The 15,000-nt window shown below is 45.6% G+C and overlaps 2 protein-coding genes across 5 annotated transcripts in view; one reads left to right on the top strand and one right to left on the bottom strand.

Moving 5' to 3' along the window:
• Window positions 1-11,836, top strand: part of lrch1 (leucine-rich repeats and calponin homology (CH) domain containing 1) — a 34,522-nt gene extending 22,686 nt beyond the window's left edge. For both annotated transcript variants that reach the window (XM_079732040.1, XM_079732039.1), the window contains 4 exons: window positions 1,784-1,893; window positions 2,354-2,491; window positions 3,439-3,516; window positions 8,646-11,836. In XM_079732040.1, the coding sequence (XP_079588166.1) occupies window positions 1,784-1,893; window positions 2,354-2,491; window positions 3,439-3,516; window positions 8,646-8,759 (440 nt within the window). In that variant the 3' untranslated portion in view covers window positions 8,760-11,836. The remainder of the gene's footprint in view (window positions 1-1,783; window positions 1,894-2,353; window positions 2,492-3,438; window positions 3,517-8,645) is intronic.
• A 314-nt stretch (window positions 11,837-12,150) lies between these two features.
• Window positions 12,151-15,000, bottom strand: part of esd (esterase D/formylglutathione hydrolase) — a 3,865-nt gene continuing 1,015 nt past the window's right edge. For all 3 annotated transcript variants that reach the window (XM_079733306.1, XM_079733305.1, XM_079733304.1), the window contains exons 3-9: window positions 14,799-14,887; window positions 14,452-14,550; window positions 14,238-14,362; window positions 13,709-13,828; window positions 13,170-13,268; window positions 12,636-12,803; window positions 12,151-12,414 (exon numbers count right to left, since the gene is read on the bottom strand). In XM_079733306.1, the coding sequence (XP_079589432.1) occupies window positions 12,334-12,414; window positions 12,636-12,803; window positions 13,170-13,268; window positions 13,709-13,828; window positions 14,238-14,362; window positions 14,452-14,550; window positions 14,799-14,887 (781 nt within the window). In that variant the 3' untranslated portion in view covers window positions 12,151-12,333. The remainder of the gene's footprint in view (window positions 12,415-12,635; window positions 12,804-13,169; window positions 13,269-13,708; window positions 13,829-14,237; window positions 14,363-14,451; window positions 14,551-14,798; window positions 14,888-15,000) is intronic.

The following is a 15,000-nucleotide window of genomic DNA, read 5'->3' as shown; positions in this document are numbered from 1 at the left end:
AGTACAGCAATGAGTTATACTGGTTAGCACTGGTGCTACAGTGCTAGCAGTGTAGGGGCTAGTGGTGGGGAGCTAACGTGTGAGCGGTCATACGATGGAGGGAAGTGACTGCAGAACACTTGGATTCTCTTGGCGCGGGGCTACAACAGACGCGTGTCCCGGAGCTGAACAGAGTGCGCCATGCATGAGTGGATAAGAACACAGTTATATAAGGGAGCATCTAAATATAGACGTATAGAATTGTTATGTAAAGACAGCTAGTTAGCGTTAGCATGGCGGCTCCTCTACTAGGTCACAGCCTTCGTCCCTCTGGTTTCCACTTCGTCTGCTTCCCTGGAACATTTGAAGATTGTTGCTCAACTACATCCTGGCTCAACACTCAAAGCAAAAGTCAACTCAACACAACAAACAATGGTTTTGTACCCTCCAAAACTGTACAACTCCACATCAGACGATGGAGGCACCGAAGCAGAACCATGAATACAAGATAAAACCGTCAAGAGCCAGAACGTTCCCAGGGCGACTATTTCCCTTCACGCTACAGATGAATACCTGGCTCTCTCAACGCTCTTTTGTTTTTGTGTTGTTGCATTGCTGTGTTGCTGTGAAGTTGCTTCCTTCTGAACCACAAGAGTCTCTGGAGTCGTTAGTGTTTATCTGATGCAGTGTTGTTGTTATTATTGTTGTTGTGTGGTGTTTGTCTGAAACTGTGTTTTTATTGTGTTGTTTTTTGCTACAGATGACCTTATTGATCTTGGAGGCAATTATTAAAGATGTGTTTTGTAGTGGACCTGCTCTTTCTAAGACCACGTCCCATTACTCCCCCTAACCCTAGATTTGAGCCCTAGCCCTAGAATCTGTGCATTCCCGCGGAGGGGTAGGGTGAACCAATACTTAAGGAGCAAGAGGGAGTGCCTATTTTCCCTTAAAATCATCCCTTGGCAGCTAGCCAGCTCGGATCCTCACTTGCAGCTAAGGGAGTATCATGAATTACCCAGGATACCTTGCAAACTCAGCAAGCGGCAATTTTTTCATTTTTCTCAACAGTTATACATTATGTTAAATTATTTAACCATATACTGGATTTTACTATATGATATGAATATGTAGGTCGTCTTATTTTCGACACAAGGGTCACATTTTCAAACGTGAATGAAAATAGTAGTAGGCTTCTTCCTGTAGTGTAGACACGTCAATGCTGCGCCTGACGTAAGGGAGCACGTTCGCTACGCTAATTTGCATAATATTCATTATGGTGGTGTCCCATTTCATAGGAAAAGATCTTCACTCTTATAACACTCTTTGAGGGGACTTTACTGTGGAGGGAACTCAAAGCAAGTGTTCTCGTTAAGGGGAGAGTAATGGGACGGGGCCTAAAGCTGTGTTGTGTAGTGGACCTGCTCTATCTAAAGCTGTGTTGTGTAGTGGACCTGCTCTATCTAAAGCTGTGTTGTGGAGTGGACCTGCTCTATCTAAAGCTGTGTTGTGTAGTGCCCCCCTCTTTACCAAAAGCTGTATCGAGTTGTGTACAGTTTCTGCTCTATGAAATGTTGTTTTATTTTTTACTAATGCGTTGTGTAGTGTTCCTGCTCTATCTAAAGCTGTATTGTGTTATTGTGATAACGCTGTATAGTGTTTCTGCTCTAACTAACGTTGTCCCATCCTCTCATTGTGTTGTGACGTGCACCTGCTCTATCTAAAGCTGTCATGTTTTGTGGGGACATTGTGTAGCGGTTTCTGATCGCTCTGATGTCATCTCTTTCCATACCGTTGTGCTGTGTAGTGTTCCTGCGGAGCCACAAGAGTCTGGAGGCGGTGGACCCCCAGTTCACCATGAGACGGAAGATGGAGCAGCTTAGGGAGGAGCTGGAGCTTTTGGAGACCCTTAGAGACGTAAGGACACGCCTGTGTGTCCGTAGCGCTGTAGACCCTCTAGTCGCTGCTGTTTGGGGCTAACATTGTTGCCGTGCTTAAAACCAGGAAATGAAATTTTACACAAGTCCTCTAGTGCTCACCAAATGTCAATTGGCCAATGAAATAGCTTGAAGGCTTACTTCCATAAAGTTAACAGAAGTGTAACTGCGGTCCCACCACAATACGTGGAACATGTCCAAAGCAAAGTCCGTGGGCCTTGCAGTAAAAACATGTCTGGTAGTCCATGGTTTGAGATTATTTGCAGCCAGCCGTATAAACGAGCCATGTTTCTGAACGGCCACGTTGGATGGCCAAAATATTCAAACCTTAATACATTTTTTATTTGAGCATTAAATTAACGACACATTAGTCACTTCCAGCAGGGTTTCACGTCACAGTTGCGGGTTCATGTGAATATTGACCGGGTGTTTCCCCTCAGGGCATTGAGGGCAGGCTGAAGGTGGCACTTCCTGAAGATCTTGGCTCCTCCCTCATGGATGGCGTGGTGCTCTGCCACCTGGCCAATCACATCCGCCCACGCTCCGTGGCCAGCATCCATGTCCCATCCCCTGCTGTGGTATGTATAGATGGTTACAACCTTTAGAACCCTGGAGAACCCGCCTACTTGTGTAAAGATACTCTTTAGAACCCTGGAGAACCCACCTACTGGTGTAAAGATACCCTTTAGAACCCTGGAGAACCCACCTACTGGTGTAAAGATACCCTTTATAACCCTGGAGAACCCACCTACTGGTGTAAAGATACCCTTTAGAACCCTGGAGAACCCACCTCCTGGTGTAAAGATACCCTTTAGAACCCTGGAGAACCCACCTACTGGTGTAAAGATACTCTTTAGAACCCTGGAGAACCTACCTACTGGTGTAAAGATACCCTTTAGAACCCTGGAAAACCCACCTACTGGTGTAAAGATACCCTTTAGAACCCTGGAGAACCAACCTACTGGTGTAAAGATACCCTTTAGAACCCTGGAGAACCCACCTGGTGTAAAGATACCCTTTACAACCCTGGAGAACCCACTTCCCGGTGTAGAGATACCCTTAAAAACCCTGGAGAACCCACCTGGTGTAAAGATACCCTTTAGAACCCTGGAGAACCAAGCATTAAAATTATGTTTGGGAAAGAAAATTCTAAACAAAATAAAAATACCTCAGGGGTCACAGGTCAAAAATTGGCAGGAAAACATGCACTAGAACCGTCCTTCTGGTGTAAAACAAACTTAAGACCCGTGTTACGTACCTACTAATGTAGCAGTAGCCTTTTGAAACCTCCTACCTGGATTCTAAAGAGCAGAGCATGTAGAGTAGATGTAGAGCAGATAACCAATAGAGGGCAAACAGTACCACTGTACAGCTCACTGTTATTCTGCAGGCCGATTCAGTACTTTAATAGCACGTCACAAAGAACAGCTAGTTAAGGAGGGGTATTCAACGTGTGTGTGTGTGTGTGTGTGTGTGTGTGTGTGTGTGTGTGTGTGTGTGTGTGTGTGTGTGTCCCCTCTCTCAGCCTAAGCTCAGCATGGCTAAGTGTCGCCGGAACGTGGAGAACTTCCTGGATGCCTGCAGGAAGATAGGTGTGTCGGAGGTAAGGCCCCACCCCCTCATCCAGTAACCCGCCCCCATCCAGAACCCGCTCACACTGCATTGATATACAACAAATATTCAGCATACACATTAGTGATCGGCCAATCCCTTGGTAGAGACCAATGGGTAAGTCGCGGGGCGCTTGGAAGTAAAATGGATTGATTCGAAATTGTTCTTGAAATAGTGGGTTCCCAAAGACAAACTAAACATAAACTTCCACCCTTAATAACAAACCAGACACATTTAGGAAACAATCATTATTTCAGCTAGTTCATTTAGCTGGTATATGTGGCTGTAAGTGGATACCTTTCAAATTATGTTTTAAAATCAGTGTTTAAAATCATTAAAATCATTCTGTTGAAGAATGACAAGCATGTGGTGTTTTACAACTCTAGACCTGGGACGAAGGCCGAGATCACAACAGACCAAGAATAATAATTATAAGGAAAATAAATACATCCATTCTATTGGTTTTTGGACGTGACCTTGATGCATTTCTGAATTCCGAAATGTTAACCTTTAAGCATTCAAACTTCTGGAAATATTTCCAAAGACTCTGAAGTGAACATGTTGTGATCCTTTGAGGGCCTGAGGGCCGCCTATTGAGGCCTCTCTGGCTTCAACAGTCTGTGATCAATCCCAGAGCTAGAGCCCTGCTCCCGGCGCTGCCCTGTCCTGTTGCATCATCGCTGCTTCCTCCATCACACAGGAAGTGACCTTTGACCTGTCATGTCATTTGCTATATCGGTTTGGAGATATTAAAGGGAACATATTATACCACCAGTGGGGGTGTGATTAGCCTTACAAGCCGTTTCGAAAATCTGCCCCATATGACATCACTAGTGGGCGTGTCCACCTAGATCTGTGCTGGATAGATCAGTCTACCAGCCTACCCAGTGGACTGAAGTAAACGTTGCTCATCTATCCAGCACAGATCTAGGTGGACACGCCCACTAGTGATGTCATATGGGGCAGATTTTCGAAATGGCTTGTAAGGCTAATCACACTCACACCTGGTGGTATAATATGTCCCCTTTAAGGAATCTGCTGGTTTTGCCGGTGTGTATGTGTGTTTGTGTCTGTGTCTGTGTGTATGAATGTGTATGAGATGCTTTCAAAGATATTTTTACCTCTCAACACATCCTAAACATGTCTTTGTGGGGAGAACATAGGGACTGTGGTATATTCATGAGGACCAAACTAGGGAACTCGAGTACTTATACTATGTCTTTGTGAGAATAAAGGAGAGATGTGTGTGTGGGAAACACATGGGGACTGTCTTTTTGAGGACATCATGGGGACCACGTCTTTATGAGGACAGCATTTGAACTTTGTCTGAAAGCTGTGTTGTATGTAAGTGATCTTTAGAATCCTTTCAGAATCCCTCCTTATTTCTAATAAATGCAACGCCAATGTTCAGCCGTGTGATACGCACATAAATGTTTTTCAAAGCGGAAAACACAGTTTTCGTGTTGCTAGTTGCTTCATTGATTCTGGATTTCCCCTTTTGAAGAGTATTGCTACTTGGCTGGCTGACCTCCAGTCTCTGTGTGTGTGTGTGTGTGTGTGTTCTCTAACTGTGATACGTACAAGTCAAAGGTACCACTAGCTGAATGCTGTAAGTCACTGCAAGAATGCTTCCACAAGCTATTGTGATCGTAGCTTCGGCAAGCAAGACAGCTCTTCCATTGCATTCTCGCTGAGCACCACCAGCTCCCATTGCTTCTCGGCTTCTCATGCGCTCTCATCTGCTTTTTGAGAGAAGAGACACCCACTGTCAGAGCAAGGCGCTAACACTTCCATGGGTAGGGGTTCTATTCCCAGGGCAGAGCAAGGCACTAACATTGCCGGGGGATGGGGTTCTGTTTCCTCAGCTCAGCGGGTAGATCAAGAAAGAGTTAGGGGTTGTATTCCCTTTGTAGGTTAGTATGTACAGCAAGATACACACACTGCAGGGTGGGGGGTTATATTAGCTGTGTAGCTCGGTAGGTAGAGCGAGGGATTGACATTGCCTTGGCTAGGGGTTCTATTCCCTGGCTAGCTCAGTAGGTACTAACACTGTAGGGTTAGGGGTTCTATTCCCTGGCTAGCTCAGTAGGTACTAACACTGTAGGGTTAGGGGTTCTATTCCCTGGCAAGCTCAGTAGGTATTAACACTGTAGGGTTAGGGGTTCTATTCCCTGGCTAGCTCTGTAGGTAGAGCAAGGCACCAACCCTGCAGGGTTAGGGCCTTCATTCAGGTAGATATTCAGTCAGTAGAGTGAACCTCCTCTCTCAGCCCATCTTATCCCGCCATGTTTACCCACGCCGGCCACGCCATGCTCCTCCCTGTTGGCACTCTCTGTGACGTTTGAACTCTATGCCCATTGGTTAACCACCTGCCTTCTTTCTTTCTCTTCATTTTGCGTCTGGATCGACATTTTGTCTCTTCTTCTCTCCATCTCTCCGACCCGTTCCACCTTCTCCCCTTATACTTCTCCATCTTTCCCCTATCCCTCCCTCTGTCCTCCCCCTCGCTCCTTTTTTCATCTCTCACCATCTCTCCCTTTCTGTCGTCCTCCCTCACTCCATTCTGTGTACTCTCTTGGTAACCCCTTCATCCTCACTGACCCTACCCCCTTCCCTTGATTGGTCCTCCTCCCGACCAGTCCTCTCTCTGTTCACCGTACGACATCCTCCAGTGTCGCTTGCGTCCACTCCGCTCCACGGTGCAGGCCCTGGTTGCCTTGGAAACGACCCTTCCCCCTCGACCCGGAGACCCTAAACAAGACAGCATGGCCGCCAGGAAGCCGTCACGGGAGTCCTCTTCAAGCTCGGCCCCTCGGTCGAAAAACGCCCCCTCATTGGTCTGTGCCACTACCCAGACCCCGCCCCCGGCCTGGCAGATGTGGGACCTGATTGGCTCCAGCCTGATGCACGTCTTCTGCCTGGTCTTGCTGTTTGTGGCCTACAGCTGGAGCGAGCTCACCTAGCCAATAGGAAGAGACCCGTTACTCTCCAGAAAGCCCCCCCCCCCCCCCCCCCCCCCCCCCCCCCGCGCGCGCCCGCCACTACCTTCCTGTCCTTCAGCCTGAGCCACCTTCCCCCCCCCCGCCCTCTTTCTACTGCTCCTCCGTTAGACTTGTTGCTCGTTGACTTGCTGCAATAAAAGCTCTAAAGGCGCTTTACTGGAGGCTCATGGGTGTGGAGTTACACACAAACGTCTTACCGTTGCATCGCAGGCTAACATAACACAGCCTGGACTAGTACATGTGGAGAGGCGGCCCCAATTCGACTTGTCATTTCGTGACAGCAGCCAGGAGTTCAACCTGGACCATCAAAAACATCAGATTCTCTGTGCTCAACATCTGGAGATAGCAGCCATGGCTTCTAATGCCACTTCTCCCTTCATGGCTGCCCTGTCTCGTTTTTCCGTACAGACTCATGCGTATCATAGATACATGATAGGTGAACTATCCCGAGCTGTAGTGACCAGTGCAGGATTGATATAAATGTAGCGGAAAAGCCTTCTACCATACTGCCCAAATCAATAGAAAAACTCAGAATGCAGGTTGGGTTTCCAGCTGTACCTGCACTAATGGAAACGCGGCATATGGCAGCCATGTTGGAAATGATGGAAAATGGAGTGCTAAAAAATATCTGTGTTCAGAGAGTAATGCACTGTAAAGTCAGAGTACTTCCTGGTCACCTGTAGGGGAGGCTGGTAGACCTGGCCACCTGAAAAAGCAAATCAAACCTAAATCCCAACCATTCCCGGTGGCAGGTCCCAGGCCAGCCAAGCCCAAGGTGGTCTGGGGAAACTGATGGCCAAGTTTGCGTTTCTCCAGCCAGACTCTCCTTATACTATTAGGTTACCAGTAGGGGAGCTAGCAAGGCCCTAGTAAAGCACTAGTAAAGCACTAGTGAGGCCCTGATGACCTTGGTTGATACAAAGCACTATCACCGTTTATCCCACTGGGAATACCAGGTGTTTCAATCTTTGAATTGCACAGCCAAAATGGATTCAGAGAAAGGAAAAACAAATACTGGGTGGATTGAGCCATGCATGGATGTTTATTTCATAAGTATTTAAACATAACATAGTTCAGGTTTTTTGGAGCCATTCGGGCTTCTTGTCCCCGTAGTTATTCCTGTACTGTGAACCACTCCGAACTCCCCATCACTGCTCCGATCACCAAACCTGTTAACACACAGTAACATCTGAGGTAACATCTGAGCAGGATTTAGGCAGAAGGTCCTCAATCTTCTGACGTTAGTTTAAATAGATCTTTATCACAGACACCCAGACTGTTAAGTTGATGTTGCTGCGGTAATTTTAATGTGAAGCACAACGACCCGGTCAGGTCAGGTCATGGATTTACGACTCATTAATAAATGAATGAATAGGTTTAAGGCTTTTTTACGCTGTCAAGGACACATCATATTATACATTTTTATTGGCTAAACCATTTGGTGTTTTAAAGTGAAGCAATGCTTATTTTAGACATCAACTTTAAATAGCTGAACTTGTGGTCTTATCTTTTTCCGTTAAGAGCAATAGATGTTTATTTATATCAAACAAATTTGTTCCCCAAGTGACCAGGACCATTTTCAGTCATTAAGGGCTATAGAGTTTAAGAGAATCTCAATACTATCTTGATATACTGTTAAAACGCCATAGAAACATAACGGCCAATCTACTTGCTGTATGTTGCATTTAAACAAGGTTGCTAACGATAGGACAGTAAGTTCCAATAATTCACCAGAGTGATATTTAATATATTCAAAATGTCCTTGCTAGCCAATCAGTTGTCTTCGGTCTTCGCAAACAGTAGCTCAACCGTAACATACAGTCTCCAAATATTCAGCCCATGTTTTCCATGCTTGGATTTTGTAATGATTTGATTGGATGGTGTATTTTTCTCTGAGTGTTGATTGGACGAGTTGTTTTTATGGGATGTGTTGATTGGACGAGGTGTTTTTATGCGATTGTTCCGAGGTGTGCCAGGGATAATAAATGTTGAAACCTTGACAAGTTCACTCTGTTTTTATCAAAGTGTTGGATGAGTTGAACGGCTTCTTTTATCCTCCAAAATGACAACACAATACAACGTTATTATTCTAACATATGATCTTCTACCTCCCCCCCAGGACAGGCTGTGTCTCCCCCACCACATCCTGGAGGAGAGGGGTCTTCTGAGGGTGTGTAACACCGTCCAGGCCCTGCTTGACCACAGTCCCGCCAAGCAGACCCTCCTCACATGATGCTGGGTGACCAGGAGCCAATCACACAGGGCACCACAAGGACTCAGAGCCAGTCCACCCCCAACCCCCCCTCCCATCACCCCACAAGGCCCCGTCCCCCGGGCCGGACACCGAATATTATGGGATAGCATCCGGCCTCCTCTGGTCCCTGCTCCTACCAAAACACCATTTCCCATCTCTTACTTCCTGTGAGCTGTGTTTCACCGGCTAACTGTCCCAGGAGCGGGAATAATAAGAAGGGGAGAAGAAGAACATTAGGAACGTCGAGGAGAAGGAACGTGTTCTTTCCGACGCATTGTTTTGACAGAGCAATACCCAAACATGTGCCAGACACGTGTATCCCTACATCGGGGTCCCTCCCTCTCTCTCTCTCCATCACCCATTCAAAGCCTCCGCATCTCCAGCCACCGTTTCCCCACGCTGCCCAAAACCTCCACGCTCCTTCTAGCGCTACACAGCGTCAAGCGGCACCATCGATGCCCTCCGTGGACTGTCGCTGACGTGTGATAGGTAGCGCCACGTCCTGGCTGATTCCCAACGTCAGCGGGACGCTTCGTGTCCACAGACTCTCAGACCCCATCAGCCCCGGAACATGAGGAGCCTTTTCCCCTAGCAACCACCCCGGCCACCGACCACTGTTTCGAATCAGAGTTGGTCCCAACCAGTAGGAACTGTGCAAATAGAGTGAACTTTAGGGACCAGTAGTGTTGAAATGTAACAACACCGTCCGTCGTAGACTACATGTAGTGTACAGGTAAGTGTGCTTTCTAATGGCCAGTTCCATGCACATGGCAAACACACAACGCACACAACGCTAGACAACGCACACAGTAACGCACCCAACAGGGCTCACTTGTACCTGGCTTCCACTTCTGTCTACTCTTCATCAATTTAAATGCACATGTGGCAAATTAGGATGTTTTTTTTTCAAAAAATGAAAAGTTCCCTATTTTTTATTTGCAAACCTTCAGTCTAGCCTTGTGAGGCGGTGCCCATGAGCTCTATAAAGACTTTAAGAATATTATAATATTGTTAATATATAATGTTTTCAGGGTGAACTGAGTGCTGCCCTTTTTTGTAGCCTCTGCTGACACTGACGAACACACGTAGCATCCTGCGACCTCTGGCGGTTGAGTCATGTAACGCACTGTATTTACCAGCCGTCTTCCTGCTAAAAACCCTTTTTCAGCTCTCAGCTCTCCGACCGGGAGGATAAATACCAAAAGGTTTTTAAGTATTTACAAACTGCAGTTTTCATTTTTTATTATTAATCAAATTGCTTTATTTATGATATAAAACATGCCAAGCTAAATATTTGGATTGTATACATTTAAAAAGAAGAAATATCTTAAATATTTTTCTCTAATATATTTTAGGTAAAGTTGTGTGTATTTTATAGTGTTTTACCATAACCTTTGGGACTGTTAAAATACTCCAACCCTAGTTGATTGATTATTTCATAGTGCCACTTTTTGGATTCATTTTTTAGATGCTTTTCATTCATAAGTGAAGATGATCTGATCCCACATCGTATCCGACGTCCAACATTAAATTTAGATTAGGGTGTGTGTGTGTGTGTGTGTGTGTGTGTGTGTGTGTGTGTGTGTGTGTGTGTGTGTGTGTGTGTGTGTGTGTGTGTGTGTGTGTGTGTGCGTGCATGGTGTGTGTGTGTGTGTGTGTATGCGTGCATGGTGTGTGTGAGGGAGCGTGTATGTGTGTGCGCGTATGTGTGTGTTGCCCACAATATTCTGGAACAGGCGGCAAAACAAATGGAGTTTGTTGCAGCTCCTCTAGAACCATGTTTCTCTATCCAGGTTTATTTTATTAGTTTCTTAATTTAAAGACCTCAAGTGCGACAGCTTGTAGGTTGGCAGAAATCGTTTGTGTTATTGCAGCAATATTACTGTAATACACCTTGTTTAACATGCAGAATAGTGTAAAGCACCCAGTCTGCCTAGTAGTCAAAGGACAATACTGTTCTGGCCTAACCTTCATTCCTGGCTTCACTAAAACATCTGTTCCCAGTAATAGGTCAAAATGAATTTGTTGTGCTGATTCCCTGCACAAGAGCATTTTGCTTCAACACACCTTCCAAAAAATGTAACAATAGCAATACAGCGCTTTAGTCTTTGTGTTAAGACATTTTGTAAAGTACTCGTATGGTAATTCATGGGTTTAGTGGCAGAATCGGTACGGGTCATTTAGACAAACTATATTGGTAACGGATGTTTCAGGGAAGGCAGGCGATGATTACTGTGGTTTGATCCCCGAAACCGGTATTTCCCTCTTGAGATCTAAAGAAAAATGACGAAAAATGGTTTCATCATGTTTGTTCTACTGCTCATGAATATTACTTTAACCTAGTGTTTGGCTTAAAAAACTTCTGAGCAATGACATCACATTTGAATCTGTGATGTAATCACTATAGCACCATTGAACCACTGGCCTTCATTGGCTGACACACCTGAGACCTAATGGAACCAAAGCATCTGAGTTTATTTAAAGAAGGGTTCAAGCTGTCCATCGATATCAGACACAATGTATGATGGATTGAAATCTGTCTATATCAGAGACATCCAACATGCTCAGAATCAGTACTAACATATAACACATAGCATTTGAAGGCATCTCCTGATATGATTAAGTTAGATATTTTTACCTTTGTTGTCTGTACAGTTCTGTTTAAAGACATTAAACTCATACGAGGCCAAACAAAATATTACCCTGCACTTTAAATTGAACTATTTATATTTGTTTTGGCAACGGAATATTTGAATCAGAGATGTGGGATTTGGGCCACTAGAACAGTGGTGAACGTGTGTAAAGGTGTTCTGTTGATGACGTGTTGTACATAGTGTGGAACAAAAACACACTTTTCTACTTTTCTGACATGGAGAAAATGTATTTTTCACTTGATTTGTAACTTTTTTTCTTGTTGAAACTTTCTAAGTATTTTTTTTTTTTAACGTCTGTGTATTTTGTACAGCATCCCTCTTTCATGTGCATGAAGCAGCCCGTAATCACCTGTATATACTGTACTGTTATTCTCTTCAATGTATTAAAGACCTGCTGTAATAAACCACCACCCACTTGCTCTGAGCCATCCGTCTATTTTACTACAATATAGCTCTATATAGAACTGAAAGTATTCTGAGTTCTATGTAGAGCAAACCCATGCTATAGCTCTATAAATATGAAGGCTTAAATGTGTGGAGAGGTTTGTATAGTATTGTATAGCTAAATGTGCTTTTGAAACACTATATAGAACTGACCGTTTTTAGATTTTTACCTCCCATTCATCAACATTTTACAAAACTACAAATCTGCGCACATTTGAAGTGTTTGAGTTCTCCATTTTGTTAACAGAAAAGGCAACTTCCAAACACAAACCTTTGTGAAATCATGATTTTATTGGATCGATTTGCATGACTATCAATATGCAGTTTCAGTGTGGGATACACTGACATCATCAGCCTCCAGAACCAAAACCAACCAACTTCCAGACAAGAATGCCTTTTAGGTTATCAGTGTCCCATCAAGGAGATGTCTTGAGTTCTGTGAAGGACAGTGGGCCCTAAGCGTTGAGGTACTTGGCGTGGTGCTTGATGTGGTCGCCCATGAAGGAGTAGATGAAGAAGTAACTGTGGTCATAGCCCTGGGGAGGTAAAACAAACACATTAAAGGGGTAACGCTATTTTCTAATCTAAGAGCACTGTTTCACCGTCATTTTGTGTGTACCGAAAATCTTGACCGCTGAAGCCAAATACCGGACCTATGAAGCCAATGGCCAAACTTCTTCCAGAATCTGTTCACTGAATTTATGAGGCCTACTGTGATTTCATCAAAATGGTTGCTGTTGCATTAGGAGGTACTGACGGGCTGACGTCGGAAAACAACCGGGATCTTCTTGGCGGAGCAGGCGGCGATCAGGTGGTCAGGAAGCAGCTGGCTGGAGGACAGGAACTGGTCATCACCACCCTGGTCTATCAGGATGTCTAGCTTGGGACCGTCATAGGAAGCTGCCAACACCGTAGCATCGTACGCCTGAGGAGAAAGATAACAGTGAAGCTGAAACCATAGCATTGATTGTATGCCTGGAGGTATAAAAGCTCTATGCTTACAAGCTAGCACTTAAAATTTTAGCTTACTAACCACCATTGTAGCTAATACTGTAACCAGCAACTAGAGAACATTGTAGTCAACTAGCCAACACTGTAGCCAACACGCTAGCAATGTAGCAAACCAGCCAACACTGTAGCCTACTAGCTAACACTGTAGCCAACAATGTAGCTTACTGTAGCTAGCACAATAGCAACTAGCCAACACTCTCGCTAACTAACCGATGCAGTAACATCATACGTCTGATTGTAGTGTTATGAAAATGCATAAAGAGCAGGATGATGAAATCACCTCCCAGGTGGACTTGTCAGCTCCCAGGTATCCTGCGAAGGCTTTCTGACCCCAGGGACACCCGATGGGGTTACAGATAGGAGCAAACGCGGACACCGTCTGGAGGGAGAGAAAGAGATATGTTTGTATTTATAGATTATGTGTACCACATACAGTAGCAGATGGAAATGGTCAATTCAACGAACTTTGCTGCCATGCAATATAAGGTTTGCAGGCCCTCATCCTTGTACAAAAATGTCTAGACTTTTGGAATTACAGCTGGACTTGTATTTGGAATGCAAATGCACAATGGAGCAAAATAATAACGTGAACATGACATGACTCAATAAGGCAATCATTGGAGGGACAATGGATTACAAATAGAATCGCAACGCCGCGAGGGTCTTCGGTGGGATTGTTGTTGAACACAGGGATTCAGACAGGCTACGATATAATCACTGCGACGGGTGGGTTGTTTGTTTACTGAAGCCAGTCATAATCCTTCACCAATCAACCAATCGAGGCACTTCAGTAACCAGCGCCCGGCTGGCTTCAGGTACCTTGTATCTGCCGGGGTTCCTGAGGGTGCAGACCAGCGCGCCATGACCCCCCATGGAGTGACCCGAGATGGACATCCTGTCGGGGTCCGCCGCAAAGTTACTGTTGATCAGCTTGGGGAGCTAACACGCACACACACACACACACACACACACACACACACACACACACAGTTACAATAGGTCATGACTATGTATGACGCACAGGGTGCGATTTGCCGGTGGGGATGGTGGGGATTATCCCCCCCTCTGGTTTACACGTCCTACCCTCTGCTGAATTATTTTTATCCTCGGTGGGGATAAAAATTATCCCCCCCACCCAAAGTATTTTCACCATTACATCGTAATAATTAACAACCAAAATACACAGGGTCCGTCTTCATTTTGAAACATTTTAAAATGTTTCTCAAAATTATCCCCCCCTCTGGTTTTTTCACAAATCGCACCCTGATGACGCATGATGTTATGATGTGATGTTTTGACGTGATGTTATGAGGTAATGTCATGATGTAATGTGATGATGTGATGATACCTCCTCTGTGATGTAGGAGTACATGCGGTAGTTGTTCTTCCAGGGCTCCTCGGTGGCGTCGACGTAGAAGCCGGCTCCGGTGCCGAAGTCCCAGCTCTCGTCCTCGCCCTCAATGCCGCAGCCCCCTGGAGGATCATGGGGGAAAACGTCAGGCACGACCTCATCGCTAGGGGCTGTGTGTAATATGGCCGAGCGTGGCGGGAGGCTGTCTTACGGGGGCTGGTGTCCGGGGCGACGATGATGATGCCATTGTCGGCGGCGGCCTGCTGAGCTCCCGCTTTGGTGATGAAGTTCTGCTCCGTGCACGTCAGCCCTGGGGACACACGCGGCCGCACCCTGAACCATGGCCTGCTGCGCCCCGCCCAGCGCTGGGTTCGTAGTGTTGCTATGTGTGTGGTGCTAAACTACACACACAGTGTATTGAGTGTGTAGCGCTACACACTGAATGTTGAGGTGTGTAGCGCTACACACGCTGTATGTTGAGGTGTGTAGTGATATACACACTGTATGCTGTGTTGTGTAGCGCTGCATTAGTGTCGTTTAGCGTAGCGTATCCCTTACCGGAGAGCCAGTAGAAGACGGGGCACTTGTCACTCTCTGCCTTGGGAGGAAGATAAACGGCAAACTTCATCTTACACTGGAGCTCCACGCTTGAGAGACATAATACAACACAATATCAACACCATCAATTCCAACAGTTTAAAATCGGATCCACTAGTGCTGTTACCATTAACGGGTCACACATTGATGTATGCGTCAAGTA

The sequence above is a fragment of the Pollachius pollachius genome (genome assembly GCF_949987615.1).
Source record: "Pollachius pollachius genome assembly, chromosome: 3".
NCBI lineage: Eukaryota > Metazoa > Chordata > Actinopteri > Gadiformes > Gadidae > Pollachius > Pollachius pollachius.
Note: the sequence above shows the minus strand (reverse complement) of the source record. Positions and strands in the feature narration are given on the sequence as shown.